Below are 17086 nucleotides of genomic sequence, written 5' to 3'. Positions count from 1 at the left end.
GAACATGAAGCAGGTTTTTAAGAAGCAATTTTCTATCAGAACAAGGAATATTAGAATCAAGTTCTGTTTGTCCAATATGTGCTATATCCATACCAAAACCATCACCAAGAAGTAACTTTTTACCTCCAGAATATTCAGCACTGGTGTTGAGATTGTTCAAATCATGAGACACATGATTTGTGGCTCCTGAATCTGGATACCAGGCTGTTGTGCTTGAATTATCATAGCTCAGCTCTGAAGGGCAGATAATAGAAGGACTAGGATTCTGAGATCGAGCTTGAACCAGATGAGCAGAGGGAAAAGACGAGTACAGATTAGGCTGTTGTGGAGGAGGAGGAGCACGTTGCTGGTGTGGAGTGAAATGTTGCTCAAACCTGTGCCAACACTTGCTTGCTGAATGTCCGGGCTTCTCACAGAGTTGACACACGATTTTGTTTCCGCCATAGCTTCTTCCTCCTCGCCCCCTATAGGATCTGGTACCTCCTCGATTGTTGCCACTGAAACCTCCTCGATTCTGTGCAGGAAAATAATTCTTTCTCTGGTTTTGGCCAGATTGTTGTGCTAGATGCAAAGAAGGTTGAGAGCCCTCCATGCTACCTGCTATACTTCCAACAGATCCCAATCGAGATTCAAAACTCAACAACACAGCTCCAACATCCTTCACGGTCCAAGGCTCCACTCTGGTAGAGATAGAAGCAACAATGGGGTCATACTCATGCCCTAATCCTCCAAGGATGTAGAGGATCTGATCGCGATCTGCAACTTTGCTCCCCGCTGATCCCAAAATATCAAAACAAGATTTCATTTTTCCAAGATATTCCGTCATCGGAAGGGACTCTTTCTTCATATTTTGCATTTGCAGCCTATACTGCATAACCTTCGCCATTGATTGATTGGCATAGTGAGTCTGAATGGCCTCCCAAATGTCCTTCGTTGTTTTCAAACCAACAACAAGAATCATAGCGCTTTCTGAAAGAGAAGATAATAACCAAGCGGCCAACCTTTGATCCTGACGTCGCCACGCCAAGAAATTTGGATTCATCACGCTCTGTCCTTCCGTGGATCCTGCAATCTTCTCAGGAGGAGGCTCCTCATCTCCGGTCAAATGAGACTCAAGGCCGTATCCCCAGATCGTGGCTTCAATCTGTTGTTGCCATATTAAAAAGTTCTCATCAGTGAGCTTGACAGAAATCGGTGGATTCTGCGGCAGCACTGGAGTTGCGAAAGCGGAATCGTTCAAAGTAGCATTTGACATGCTAGAATCTTCCATCTTTAACTAAAAAAAAAAAGTAAAAGAGACAGGATCAAGATCCTGCTCTGATACCATGAAAGAAATGAAAGAACTTCATAGTAGAGAATAAACTGTAGACAATATTTGCAGAAATGTATTTCTTATTTTTTTATGATGTTTGTCAAGACTCCGATGAAGCATATATACACATCTCTAGAATTACAAAGGACACATAATTATTTCTCATTAACATCATAAGGAATTGCAACAGACACGACAGTTATTTCTTTCTCTTCTCATCTTCTGTAGGCAACTTAACATCTTCTTCGCACAACTCGCTAACAGGCCGGATACGGACCTCGGTCGTAAAAAACAGTTCCAACTAATATAGTTTTGATTTTATTTACAATTATCTTAAATAAAAAAATCTAATTCATGTTTATGTATAATTGTTAATTGAAGACACCGTTTAACTTACATGGAAACATCCGTGCAGCTATCATAATTTGACCAAATCTTTTTGTCGCAGTATAGTTGCAATTAAATCTATATAATTATCATAATTTAAAAAAAAATTGCAAAAGGAATCATAGTTTGATCAGAGAGGTAATTTGAAATTGAATTTAATGTTGGTATTATCGAAAAAAAGAGTATATAAATTTGGTACCTTTGATTTTGATGAAGCAAGGAATGGTTATGGGGTGTGACGTAAGCGAGGACGGCAGCATCGGCAAAGCTCATGGAGAGGGCGTTGTTTGGGTGAGAAGTGAGGAAGGTTCGGAGAGTTTCCTGCGGCATTGAAATTAAATAACAACAAAAAAAAGAGTTCGAAAAAAAGAGAAGAAGAAAATATTACAAAATTACATTAACATAATCACAAAATTATCACATATAGATTTGTGTAAAGCTAAGAAAATAAGGTCAATGAGAATCTCTATGAATATTTTATTTCTACACCTACCCCCATTTATATCCATCCTAAGATATCATTTTTAATGCATACATGGGTTGTGATTATTTTGGGTAAAAATTGTCAAATCATTACTATATTTGTGTTTTATGATTGAATCAACCTTTGCTTAGAAAACGGTTATTTTGGCATTTTTGTTTAATTTATTTTGCATTTTTGTTTCTTTAATTGGAGAGTATATCTATATATCTTATCCCCGCGGGGCGGCTGTCAGAGTATAGGTATTGTTTACCAATTATTCAATCATTATATATCTATGGGATGCGGTAGAAATATTTGTGTTATCTACAAGTCAAAAGTCATATAATTTGTTAGGTTTATATCCCCTATATATGCATATTTTTGTTTGCATATGTTGGGAACATCTCAAAGCCAAAAGGGTTTTGGTCTTTCATCTTCAACGAAAAGCCTTGGGCCTTGGCCTTTCGGTTAATTATTACCGTCATTTAGATATTGATATGTTTTGATGACAAGAACTTTTAAATATATCTAAGAATGTCCACAATAGTCCGCCGCCACCGTGACGCCCCACGTCCAGCAATAGACCGTTCGGTCCTATTGTGGACACTCTAAGATCTAACGTCATTTTGCTCTAAAAACTTTATATGCAGTGATTATCGATTTTAAATCGCTTTTACATGCTACGAGGAAATTGTATTACGTTTTAGAGACAAATACACTATATTGAGGGCTATCTAGGGCGTATACCGTGTTACAGAAAGAGTGCCCACCTTGACTCGATGCACGGCCCTGTTATTTAATTTAAATTCTCTGTTATTTTGATATAAGTTAATTTGCCTAGTATAGATTCACCTTTTTAATAATTATTTTATTTGTAGTATTCAACAGTATCAATATCATAAAATATTCATATTATTTAGTCCATATTACTTCAAATAAAATAATATTCTTCCTATCTCAGGTTACTTGCATTTTTTGGTTATAAATTAAAAATAGACTAATTAATATAATTAAATTAATATTTTAAGTGTAATAAGAGAACATATGATTAACTCTAATATTTTAATTAACTATTTTAATTCTTATTTAAAATATAAATAATATAAGTAGTTGGACAAACCAAAAAGAAAAGTGGAAGTAGTTGAGATGGGTAATATATGTATATGAGAATGATATATGTCGATTTTTATGACACTAGTTTCGTGTAATCCACCATGACCCATTGGGCTTCTTAGTTTTAGGCCATATTTTTTTATTGGGCTTGCTTGTGTTACAATGTTATTAGGTTAGATACTTGTATAGGAGTAATAGTAATAAAGCCCTACAGTCCATTGAAGTTGAAGCCCAAATAACCAATCCATATTTCCTTGTTTCAGAACAATTTGTGCCTTTTAAAACACATTTCAATTTGATATTAAAATTACGTAGCAGGCTTAGCAAGTAGTCGATTATATTGAAATTAGCAAATTGTGGCATATTATAAAATTATGTTTCTTAAGCAAATAGTAGTAAATAATAGATTTATTACTATAGGAATATAAATATTGTCTAACAAATCTTGTTAGAGTTATATATCGATATTTATCCAAACAAATGAGAAAAATTAACCTTTAAGTTACTCCATATAGAGATGAGTTATGGTCAAAGCTACATTTTTCTAGGATTTCGATACATTTCATTGGACGTATAATGCAGATGAAATCATAGTAGAGTTCGGAAAATTGAAATTTTCACTTTTTGTGAGATTCGAACTTAGGCGCTGCTTCACATCCAATAAGAATACATATCGAAAGCGAGACTCCCTTTCATCACTACTGAAATATAACCAGATAAGAAGGTGGTGTTCGGTTTGCTAGATAAAATAATACCAAGATATATGATTAAGTTGTGAGATTATTTGAGTCATAAGGGATTAGCTATGACTAATTATCCAATGATTATCCATCTATGATTGAATTGTGGGATTGAATCTCATGAACCAAACACACTGCATATTTAATCCGGGATACAAACTTGCAAACCGAACACCCCTAAGTGTTGCATTCGTCCAATAAGATTTTTTTATTTAATAAAATTGATTAATAACAATTTCTCATTTACACTGAAGCAATTGATCCACGTTAGATACGTATACTTGACAAGTGTCTTGTTTATTAGTAATTGCTACATAATAATTTGTGGCTGTGGCTGTTGATTAGAGAAGTTAGGTGACTTGAAGAGGTTGTAATGTTTGTTCATCACAAAGCTGACCAAAATTAGTTAGTTAATTAGGCAAAGATAAAGTTAATTTTGGGTTAAAGGAAGGAATTAAGCTGCCAATATAAAACTAATTGTGCTTTTCTTTCATGAGTGTAACGTCACAGATCAGCTTCAAGTGGTAAAGGAAGGATTCATGAAAAGGAAGTCCATCGATGCTACCCACCTAATTTAATCTAACAAGATTCGTTTTTTATACTATATTTTAGGTTACACCAATTATAATTTGGCAAACCGTCGGAAAAATTATTAAATTTGGTCATATTAATTATAGAAAGTTTGGATTTGTTTGTAATACATTTAAATTTTTTATAAAATTGTATCTAATGTGACATACAATAAATCATATGTGGACGTCCCGACTGAGGAGCTAAACGACATCGTTTCTTCACACAAAAATTAATGTCGTTGGTTGAAATACATCAACAATGTATTAGACTTAGTCGACCAAATCAAATTCAAACTTAATGATTTTTCTGACTAATTTTAAATTAGGACACCAAATTGTATTATTTTCCAGCCATTTGTGCTCTTTCTAATCTGATAATCTTGAATTTGCAATAATATTATTTGAAAACTTAGATCATGTATATATATAGTCAACATAACATTTCTCATATCCAAAAACAGAATCAAATAAAAAATTGATGATACATAAATATTGATGAATATCACCGCCTACCATAACTTTAAGCACAAGGGGCATCATCTAAACTATTAAACGCCCACTTTATCTTTTTGGCTCAAAATAGTTGGGCGATTGCGTTTATATTTTTGCTTTTGCACTCCATCAGGAATCTTACTTTATTATCATTTTGTATGTTGCAACCTTCTCTTGTTAACTAGATTTATCATATAAAATAAGTAGTACTTTCTTTAGGACTTTTGCCATCTATGTGATTCTGTTACTTAGAAATGAACATTCGACTTTCAATTCGATTTTAGAAAAATCAGATTGAACTAAAAACTACAAATTATGGTATACCAAAAATTTGATATTTTTTATCTTTCCTCATTCCAACCTATCCCCACTACTTCCCTTTCCCAAGTGAAAAAAATAAAAAATAACAAAATAAGTAGCGGCATCATAGTTACTCCAACGTAGTAGTAGTAATAAATTTATGATTAATACCACAATGCACATTTTATTACATAAGAATTGAGCCGTATTTAGTTACAAATTCAGGATTAATAATGTCCATGGATATTCACATTTATGTAAACCTCTCTTCAAAGACCAACTTTCATCCAAAGTAAAAGGTTTTGATGGATGAAGTAATGTCACTTGATGTTCACAATCTTGAAATCTAGTCATTTCCAATTCCAGACAACCTAAATCTTACCTGTACAATTCACTTTTAATCTAAAACCATACTACAAAACATAGTATTTTTAATAATTGCATGACCAGCACATTCCATATTGCATCACATAGATTTCATGTAGTTAAAAGGATTATTCTTAAATTATATTCCAAACTTTGATCTCATTGTGTAAAACTATCATTATTTCAACAGATGCACTATCTAGGATGTATTCACATTCTACCTTCAATGCTAAATCAACCTAATAGGTGATGAGTTATCAGTTCAATTTCAATTGCATAAAGTTTGACTCGAACTACTAAGTGGATAACGAAGATAAGCAACATGTTATTTTTTGTAATACTTATAATTTCAAACTTAAATCTTACTAGGAGATCAATATCAATACCATAGTCTAAGAAGGGTTAATTGTCTATAAAATCACAACGAATATTTCATTTTTGGTTTGTCATGCACCATTCACAATCGAATGATAATGAACAAAGTTTCTAGAGTTCCCAATTGTCCAATCTTACTACTTTTTTTTATTATCGTGCACAAGTGACGTCGTTTACTCGTCCACGTCAACACATTACTACACGTTTACGTCACTATTCATCTACATCACCAAAATTTTAAACGTGTACGCCAACTCCACATTGCCTTTGCCAAATTGTCGTGGGACAATTGCGAATTCCTTTAAACTTCGTGATTCATCATTCGAATTTTAAATTTCCGCGACATATCAGAATTCGACCAAACTTCGTGATCTTACATACAGTTAACCCATTTAGGATTTAAGAATAACCCTAATTCTTGCAATCGACCTACGTTTTAATTGAATTATCTTTGGTGCAGCCCAAACTTTAATATCACATTAATCACTCATCCAATTGAGGTGTAATTTCAAGACTTTCAACTTCACCTGCCCCTAAACCTATTCCCCAACTACTTATGAGTTGGTTTTTTCCTATATAATAATATATCTTGGTAGTATGATTTAATCAATTTATTTCCCAACACCAAACATGTGATAAAAATGAAGATCCAATATATCGTGGCTGATTAAACAGCCTCATATTTTGAGGCAGCCCTAATTTAAAACATGTGCAGCTTTATAACTGCTTTCAGACCAACTTTGCTTTTAATTGTTAGCACAATATGCTTCAGCCTTACACTAAACATTAAATGTTTCTATTACTTTGATTATTAATTAATTCATAGTAGTAATTGCGGTAAGTGCACCCAATAAATAACTGATTCATAAATAACCAGCCTCGTTACCTAATTCTTGTGACTCTGAAATGTAAATTGGGACCAATCTTTATTTTGCTTGCTGGATGTAACATTATTGTATATCATGTGAATTTATATTATGATCAGCTATGACATTGAGCTTTGGTGGCTGATTGGTGGCCCTACATTTGCTTTTATGTTGATTGTGAATTGTGATTCATTAAAAACATGCTATATGAGTTGATTTAAAAGTACAATATTTTTTGCTACAAATATTATTCATGATGTATTACTTTTATTTTAAAATAATTACTATACTATGCATCCTAAATTATAATTATAATAATTGAAAATAACTATCAAATGTAACATTTTAACCAAAAATACAAATTAAATATAAATATTAAACACAAACAGTAATTGGAATAATATTTAAAAAGTTATATGTATATACATTATATTGATGAAAATGAAAACAATTTCATATTCTGTAAAGTGCAAACACAAGAACACGCAATAAGAAAATTTCATATTTTACATTAAAAATTTAGAAATTTTCGCATTCATGAACTCTAATTGAATGAACTGCATTCAGTCACAAGAGATGTATTGATCCATCATAGACCTTCTCGATCCAATGATTGAAAATGATTTTTACATCCTCAGCTATAAGATATGTTCTCAATTGAATCTCTCCTTGTATACTTACTAATGTATATAAAAAATGGTTTAGATGAGAACCGTTATTTGTTGTATGATAGATAACCATTTTCAATTTTTTGTCAGCAATTATCTAATCTTGGTAGAAGAGTACATCACCTAAGTTTAAACCCTACAAGGATATGATGAATCGATGGAAAGGAGATCAAAAGGACACGTGAAGGACATATAACTCTAGAAAAATGTATAATCTATAAATTAAATAAATATCAACTAAGAAATAAATGAAAGCTGTTCCTTGTTCACAATAAACCTAATAAAATCATGGGACCACATCTCTTCAGATCTTCCAGCTGCTTTAAGCAGATGCCATTGTTTGTGCCGGAAAAAAATATATCTTCCAATATTAATATTATCACAATAACAATAATAATAAAATACTACTAAACAAAATCATGTGACACCCCACCATTTTGTCTCTCAATTTTTTCACTGTAGTCATGTGATGAAAATCCCAAATAAAATTATGGCTCATTCACCCCACCATTTCCCCACATATTTCACTAATTACATCAAATCAAGTTGACTTAACTACAATAACATCGGTAGTTGTACCTAGCCCAAATCCGAATTATTACATTGATTAAAACTAATTAAAAAACGTTTTGTTTTGTTTTGTTAATTAGAAAAATTGAGATTAAAGCAAATTAATTAAATGGCCGCCGCAAAGCGCCTGGCTGCATCATACATCCTCCCTCCGTCCCATCTCATGTGATGAATTTCTTTTCGGCATAAGAATTAAGAAAATAATATGTATTGAGTTAAAGTGGAGAAAATAAGTATGAGAAAGAAAAAAGTAAGAGGGATAAAGAGAGAATAAAGTAAGAAAGAGGAAATAAAGTAAGAGATGGTTGAAGTTTTGTTTTTAGCTAAAAAAATGAAATTAATCACTTGAGGTGGGACAACTCAAAATAGAAAGTTAATAACTTGAAATGGGACGGAGGGAGTATTGATTGGTTGCGATGAGCGGTGATAGTGGCACGTGCTCACGTGCCGGCCTCCTGTGGGGCCCTCCTCTTTAACAAAGAACATCGTCGGTTCCTCTCCCGTTCCGCCACGTGGCTCGCTCCCAACGCAAGCATTCACCTTTCGGGAAAAGAATAAATTAGAAATTTTGAATTGGAAAAGCGTGTGGCCGTCAATCGCATTCGTATGATGAGAGGTGTATATAAAGAAGATTCCGTGTAGCAAAAGGATAATACTCGCTACTAAAATACGATCGAGTAGTGTTATTTGGTTATTATAATTCGTCATAAAATATATACTATTTCGTATATAAAAATATGTGTATTTTTTTTTATCTTCGTTCGTTCCATAAAAATATAAGCGTTTACATTTATGAAAAATTATCTCAATTTACTAAACTAATAATAATAATAATAATAATAATAATAATAATAATAATAATAATAATAATAATAATAATAATAATAGAGTTTCACTATCATCTAATACTAATATTTTAACTATCATTCCCTTCGGCAATATTATAGTCTATCATGTAACACAGTTTATCCATCTCAATAAAGATGTGGTTTACAATGCGTTGCCAATTAATGTGTTAAATATAACAAGAAAAATTAATTGAATGTATTAGTGTAAAAAAATTTGTTGAAGTAATAGCAGAGAAAGAAGGATACAACTAGAGTTTAGATGTATAATGATGTAAGATTTCTTAAAAATAAAATGTGGCATTGTTATTGAGATGGATAAAAAAGTGAAACACCTTCATTAGAACGACGTACTCCATTATTTTAGAGTTGATTTATCTCTTACATTTCTTTATCTAGCAATAAATTATTTAGTCATATTTATATATTTGACAATAAAGATGCGTTATAATGCTAACGTTTCTCAAGTTGCTAACTTGCTAACTCCTCAACGTACTATATTAAAAATGTCAACACATATTTGTGTTGATATTTTAATAAACTGTGTTGATATTTAAATATTAATGTCAACACAATGTATTAAAATATCAAATTAAGTTTATGTTAACATTTCATTATCATCGTGTTGACATTTTTAATGCATTACGTTGATGAGTTAGCAAGTTAGCAACGGATCACACCCCTTTGGTAATATACGTTCTATTTTTTTTGTGTCACAGATTTAGAAAATATAAAGATACGTGACTAGAAAATATTAATGGAATATTGATATATTTCTCATTTTTTTATTATATAATTATATATGAATGAAATAAGTTAATAAATATATATGTATATATATATATATATATATATATATAGGGATGTATTCATTTCCTTTTCCTATATTTCCTCCTTTTTCCTTCTTAATATCAGCCATTAGATTAGAGAAATGGACGGTCCAGATCAACATTGGGTAATTAATCTCGTGTTGCATTATTTGTCCTATTTTGTGCATTATGAGGGTACAATAGTAATCTAATAATGGCTGGAAACCGCTACGAATAATGCACCACATGGTCACGAGTAATGCATATAATTGCCTATATAATGCACAATATGTGAACTGCAATGCATACGAACAAGATGTGCTGTGTTATGATGTTTGACACACGTTTCTTGTTTCCCCTAAGGGTTTAATAAGCTTAGGGGCTAGAGTATAGTACGTAGACATGTATGTAATCTTCACATGGTAACGAGTATTGCATATAATTGACTATATAATGCACAATTTGTGAACTGCAATGCATACGAACAAGATGTGCTGTGTTATTATGTTTGACACACGTTTCTTGTTTCCCCTAAGGGTTTAATAAGCTTAGGGGCTAGGGTATAGTACGTACGCATTAATAACAAATTATAAAACGATACGAATAATTCACCAAATTGTCACGAGTAATGGATGTTATTAACTATATAATGCACAATATGTGAACTGCAATGCATACGAATAAGATGTACCATGTTATGATGTTTGACACACGTTTCTTGTTTCCCCTAAGGGTTTAATAAGCTTAGGGGCTAGGGTATAGTACGTAGACATTACTAAATGCACGTATGTCATCTTCAATCCGTTGATTAACCCATATACACAATACCTCTAATAATGCATAATATACTGAGATAATGACAATTAACAGCTACATAATGCACTACCTAAACCAAATAATGCACATACGTATATTCCAATAACAACAATTTGTTAGTAATGTCTACGTACTATACCCTAGCCCCTAAGCTTATTAAACCCTTAGGGGAAACAAGAAATGTGTGTCAAACATCATAACATGGTACATCTTATTCGTATGCATTGCAGTTCACATATTGTGCATTATATAGTTAATAACATCCATTACTCGTGACAATTTGGTGAATTATTCGTATCGTTTTATAATTTGTTATTAATGCGTACGTACTATACCCTAGCCCCTAAGCTTATTAAACCCTTAGGGGAAACAAGAAACGTGTGTCAAACATCATAACACAGCACATCTTGTTCGTATGCATTGCAGTTCACAAATTGTGCATTATATAGTCAATTATATCCATTACTCGTTACCATGTGAAGATTACATACGTGTCTACGTACTATACCCTAGCCCCTAAGCTTATTAAACCCTTAGGGGAAACAAGAAACGTGTGTCCAAACATCATAACATGGTACATCTTATTCGTATGCATTGCAGTTCACATATTGTGCATTATATAGTCAATTATATGCATTACTCGTGACCATGTGGTGCATTATTCGCAGATACCAAAATGTGGCAGTTACTTTTCCGTCAAATGTCAATAATAACCCTGTAATGCATACAACCACCTTCTATAATGCAACACGGAACCAGTTTTTTAGAATCAATCTGATCCGTTGATGCCTTAGATCTAACGCGTAATATTAAGAAGGATAAAGGATCTAAGATGTGAAAAGGAGAATAACGCTCCCCTATATATATATATATATATATATATATATAGGGATGTATTCATTTCCTTTTCCTATATTTCCTCCTTTTTCCTTCTTAATATCAGCCATTAGATTAGAGAAATGGACGGTCAAGATCAACATTGGGTAATTAATCCCGTGTTGTATTATTTGTCCTATTTTGTGCATTATGAGGGTACAATAGTAATCTAATAATGGCTGGAAACCGCTACGAATAATGCACCACATGGTCACGAGTAATGCATATAATTGACTATATAATGCACAATATGTGAACTGCAATGCATACGAATAAGATGTACCATGTTATGATGTTTGGACACACGTTTCTTGTTTCCCCTAAGGGTTTAATAAGCTTAGGGGCTAGGGTATAGTACGTAGACATGTATGTAATCTTCACATGGTAACGAGCAATGAATATAATTGACTATATAATGCACAATTTGTGAACTGCAATGCATACGAACAAGATGTGCTGTGTTATGATGTTTGACACACGTTTCTTGTTTCCCCTAAGGGTTTAATAAGCTTAGGGGCTAGGGTATAGTACGTACGCATTAATAACAAATTATAAAACGATACGAATAATTCACCAAATTGTCACGAGTAATGGATGTTATTAACTATATAATGCACAATATGTGAACTGCAATGCATACGAATAAGATGTACCATGTTATGATGTTTGACACACGTTTCTTGTTTCCCCTAAGGGTTTAATAAGCTTAGAGGCTAGGGTATAGTACGTAGACATTACTAAATGCACGTATGTAATCTTCAATCCGTTGATTAACCCATATACACAATACCTCTAATAATGCATAATATACTTAGATAATGACAATTAATAGCTACATAATGCACTACCTAAACCAAATAATGCACATACGTATATTCCAAATAACTATTTTTACTTAACCTTTTTTCCTTCTATAAATACTTCCACCACTCTCATTTCAAACCTAAACCAACTGTTTTTTTCATTTTTATTTATCAAATTCAACATTCTCTCTAAAAGTTGTATATCCCTCCTCTCCTTTGGGGGATACATCATAAATTCATAATATAGTCGGCAATAATTAAAATGTAATTAACATTAATATGAAAAAAGTGTAGTTAGTGCTATTTGTCTATATTATGGTTTGGATATAACTATTTGTACTTAAACCTTTTTTCCTTCTATAAATACTTCCACCACTCTCATTTCAAAACTGAAACCAACTGTTTTTTTCATTTTTATTTATTAAATTCAACATTCTCTCTCTAAATGGAGTGGAAGAGGGGTCCGGTGATCGGCCGCGGCTCCACCGCCGCAGTTTCGCTCGCCACCACCGCCTCCGGCGACCTCTTCGCCGTCAAATCAGCGGAGCTCTCTTCTTCCACCTCCTTGCGCAACGAGCAGGCTCTGATTTCTCAGCTCTGCTCGCCCTTCGTAGTGAAATGCTTCGGCTCCAAAATTGCGCGGGAGAGAGACGACTTCGTCTTCAACGTTTTCCTCGAGTACGTCTCCGGCGGCACGCTTTCCGATCTGATCAGAAGCAATGGCGGCTCTCTCGATGAAATCACCATCAGATTCTACGCGGATCAGATTGCGAGTGGGCTCAATTACCTCCACCGCGTCGGAATCGTGCACTGCGATGTAAAAGGGGAGAATCTCCTGATCGCCGGCGATGGCGCGCTGAAAATCGCCGATTTCGGATGCGCGAAGCACGCTGCCGGCGGAGTCGGCGGATTCGCCGGAACGCCGGCGTATATGTCGCCGGAGGCGGCGCGAGGCGAGGAGCAGGGGTTTCCGGTGGATGTGTGGGCGATGGGGTGCACGATCGTCGAGATGGCGACGGGAGCGAATCCGTGGCCGGGGATGAAGGATCCGGCGGCGGCGCTGTACAGAGTGGGGTACTCCGGCGACTCTCCGGCGATTCCGAGGTGGCTCTCCGGCGAGGCGAGGGATTTCGTGGAGAAGTGCCTCGTGCGGGATCCGGAGGAGCGGTGGACGGCGGCGGAGCTGCTAGGGCACCCGTTCCTCGCGGAGGCGAGCAACGGGGTTAGGAAGTCGATGAAGAGATCGCCTACGAGTGTGATGGATCAGTGCTTTTGGGATGAATTGGAGGTTTCGGATTGTGCGTCGGATCTAACAGAGAGTCCTTCGACTTCGGACTCTCCTCCGGCCGGGAGGATCGGGTGCTTGATCGGAGATGGATTGAATTTCGATTTCGCGAGGGAGGAGGGTTGGATAACGGTGAGGGACAATGGGATGGGAAGTGAAGGAGTTGTTGAGTTGAATTATGAATTGATTAATGGAGGTGGAGAGGTGGAAGGTGGTTTAATTGAAGTTGAGGAATCATTGTTTCATTCAAATTGGGATGAAATTAGTAGTAGCAATATTGATGTTAGTAGTTTAGAATATATTCTTGGTGATAGTGATGCACATGATGATTCTGTACCAATAAGTGTTGCTTTGGAAAGAACGGTTATGAAGGATTTTTGCGATTCAAATCAGCTTTTCAATGTAATCTCTTTATGTGTTTTCATTTTCCTTTCTCTTATTACTCTATATTACACCAATCTTCTGGTCATTCATATCAACTCTTTAATGCTATCTCTTTTTGTGTTTTCATTTTCCTTTCTCTACTATATTACTGTAATCTACTCATGATTCCGATGATAACTTTGGCGTGCAGCCGACGAGTTGATTGTCCGCTGCTTATTTCCGTTAGCAAAACAAGCAGTTTTTGTAGTGTGAACAAGACAAGTACTTATTTTTTATTAAAAAATCTTTATTTTGATTACAATACGAATACAATGATTTACTATCATCTAAGCGGAAAGTAAACGAAAATGAATGAAATTAGGACATTTTGTTGAAATAAATATAGAATAAATTCTTGAAAGCGATGAATAGATTTTTCTGCATTTCTAGAATTGCAAACGCATGATTCTATTATTCCACACTTTGAATTTTTACCACAAAAATAAAAATAAAAATAAATTGAATGTAAGAGAAGGTATGATATTGGACGGTGGTGACATGGAGGGATTAGAGTTGACTCCGTGTAAGTACAGTAAGTCAAGTGTGAACAACCCTTTGACTAATAAAAGTCAACCACACCATTCATGTTCAGACCTCCAATGTGAACTCGAAGGACTATGGAGAATATTAACTTCATACATACTACTAGTATATAATTCTAGAAATGGGAAAACGTCAACACATTTGTGCTTGAATTGGCAAAGTCAATTGCTATTTTATTGACAATAATATACATAGTGGATTTAGAAAATGAAACTCGCCAAAGCATGTCGTGCCGGCATTAGAGGCATCAGAAGAGAAGACAAGAGGTTGAACGGTAACCATCATTGAGGCCAAGCTGCCAGTTAGGTTGACGACACCTTTGAAGGCCAAATTTAATGAAATTTTTCAACCTTCGTGATCCAACAGTGGGATCAATCACCCCGACCTCACCGTGATCCACAAAGTCAACTACGAAACGGAAGTGGAGTTTGTAGAGGAAGTTGGTTTGGATGGTTTGAAGTGGAACTTGTGTGACAATAGGAGTTGGGCTTGTTCAATAGTTGGCTCAAAAAGTAAGTAAAATGCCAATGTCTATTATTATATGCAATTGGTGGTTGGGTTTGAAGGTGAAGACTTATCCATAAAACAAGATGTGCGTTGTGACCAAGCACCGACCCTGTTGTTGGTGTTGTCTAGTCCTTTACATTCCTAAGATTTGTCAATAACCTCTAATAATTTCCATCTAATTTTAAATAACGTCACCACTTTAGATAGACTCACAACATATAGTTTGATATTGCATAAACATATGAGGCGAGATTTTGAGACGGTAGGATCCATCGTCTACCATTCATTGAAGTGTACCTGAACCTGATACTGATACTGATACTGATACGTGCATGAAGACCGATCAAACCGAGTGAGATTTCATGTGAATGTCTCACCAACCTTGTCACCCTATTTAGAGCTGAAAAAGAATTCCTTTAAATCAAATTCCAAATGGATAGCCAAATCATAATGAAGCCGCAATCATATTTAACCCAACAAGGCATATCCTCTCTTGCATAGGAAAGTAGGTTGCCTTGGCCAAAATGCTCACCTAAATAAAGAGAGAATATTTATATCATGGGTCCATTTCACTACAAAACTTCCTCAACCCTATTGATGATGTCAGTATGGAGTAATTGTTCTCTTCCACTACTTAGTGAAACATTATAGTTATTATAAACAAAACACCCTCCAAAAAAATGGCATATGCTGCTTGAAATACAACGAGCACACGTTATTCTTTAGTAAAAGGCGAAAGAATAATTCGCTATGTGCTCGACGCGCAGCTGCGTTAGTGAAACATTATAGTTGAGCGCCTCAATTTTCATGTTTAGGTAACAATTTTCATTACAAAATATAAATTTTTATTATAGGGTAAAGGGCCAATTTTGTAAGACAATTTTCTAAAAATGAAATGATGGGATACTATAGTAAGTTTAGGTGGGACATTTTCAGGCAAACGTTCCCAAATGATGGAACAGAATCGACCATTGTAAAATATTACTATGTAAATAAGACACTAATTGTACACTAGACGACTAGTTTCGTTATATGTTATATGATTGAATATCTGAAGAACATATCATACAAGTTTTAGGATCAAATAATCCATCCAAGTAAAGGGTATAAATCAACTTATATTGTTTATCTATCGACCATTTCACCCAAAATAAATGCCTTCAATACGTTAGAAAGCAATAGCACTCAATCATCAACTCGTACCAACAACATTATATGAAGGTGGTCAGCACAAATTTTCTATGACAAGTTATAAATCCATCAACTCCAAATGTAGACAAGTCAGCAAGGGTTGGCTGCTTATGTCCAAACACAACCTAAAAATGTAAGAACATGTAATGCTACACCAACCACACGGGTCTTGTCCAGCTTTGGCTGCAACTTAAATGTAAACAAGCACTATATCCAGCTTCTCTGCTAAGTTAACTGAACAATGAGGTCCTTAATCCTGACAGCTAATTTTGTAAAATCTTGTCAAGTGCCACAGGCCGACACGAACCCCACTGTCAAAGTATACACTAGGATAAAAGGATAAGAGTAGGACCGGAAATAAATCCAGGGCCATTGATTCTAGAGAGAGGAGATCCAAAAATAACTCATATCTTTTGTATATATCCTGATGGAACCCTTTTCTACTTGCCCCTTAAGTTGAAATATCCAATACTTTTCTCATGTTAATTTCATATATATCTACAGCTTGGTGCAAGGCACCCGGATATCACATCTAAGGTGGAGCCTCGGCCCAGCTAAGGCACACCGACGCAATAGTCTCATGTTTAGAGTTTAAAGTTCCTTGGCCCACATGCATTTGGGCTTCTTGGGGCTTGAAAATGAATTGGCTTTCATGTTTAAGCATCTCTTTGAAGCAGGCCATGTGAAAACAGCCAAACTTAAGATGATTAAAGAAATAGAAAGTGTAAAAATTGAAATCCAAAGATACACCTATGCTCTGATTT

At 34.7% G+C, this 17086-nt stretch overlaps 1 protein-coding gene and 1 non-coding gene across 2 annotated transcripts; one reads left to right on the top strand and one right to left on the bottom strand.

Annotated features, from left to right (window-relative positions):
- Nucleotides 1-12580: 12580 nt before the first annotated feature.
- LOC121777808 (mitogen-activated protein kinase kinase kinase 18-like) lies at nt 12581-14207 on the top strand. Its single transcript, XM_042175162.1, has one exon. It carries the CDS (start codon nt 12819-12821, stop codon nt 14205-14207), a length of 1389 nt encoding a protein of 462 aa, XP_042031096.1. The 5' UTR covers nt 12581-12818.
- Nucleotides 14208-15780: 1573 nt separating this feature from the next.
- On the bottom strand, nt 15781-15901 carry LOC121778010. The gene has a single exon (XR_006045584.1). It is a non-coding gene; the product is annotated as a U5 spliceosomal RNA (small nuclear RNA).
- Between the last annotated feature and the right edge of the window lie 1185 nt (nt 15902-17086).

The sequence above is a fragment of the Salvia splendens genome, chromosome 18 (genome assembly GCF_004379255.2).
Source record: "Salvia splendens isolate huo1 chromosome 18, SspV2, whole genome shotgun sequence".
Lineage (NCBI taxonomy): Eukaryota > Viridiplantae > Streptophyta > Magnoliopsida > Lamiales > Lamiaceae > Salvia > Salvia splendens.
The sequence above is the reverse complement of the archived record's forward strand: the minus strand, read 5'-3'. Positions and strand labels throughout refer to the sequence as shown.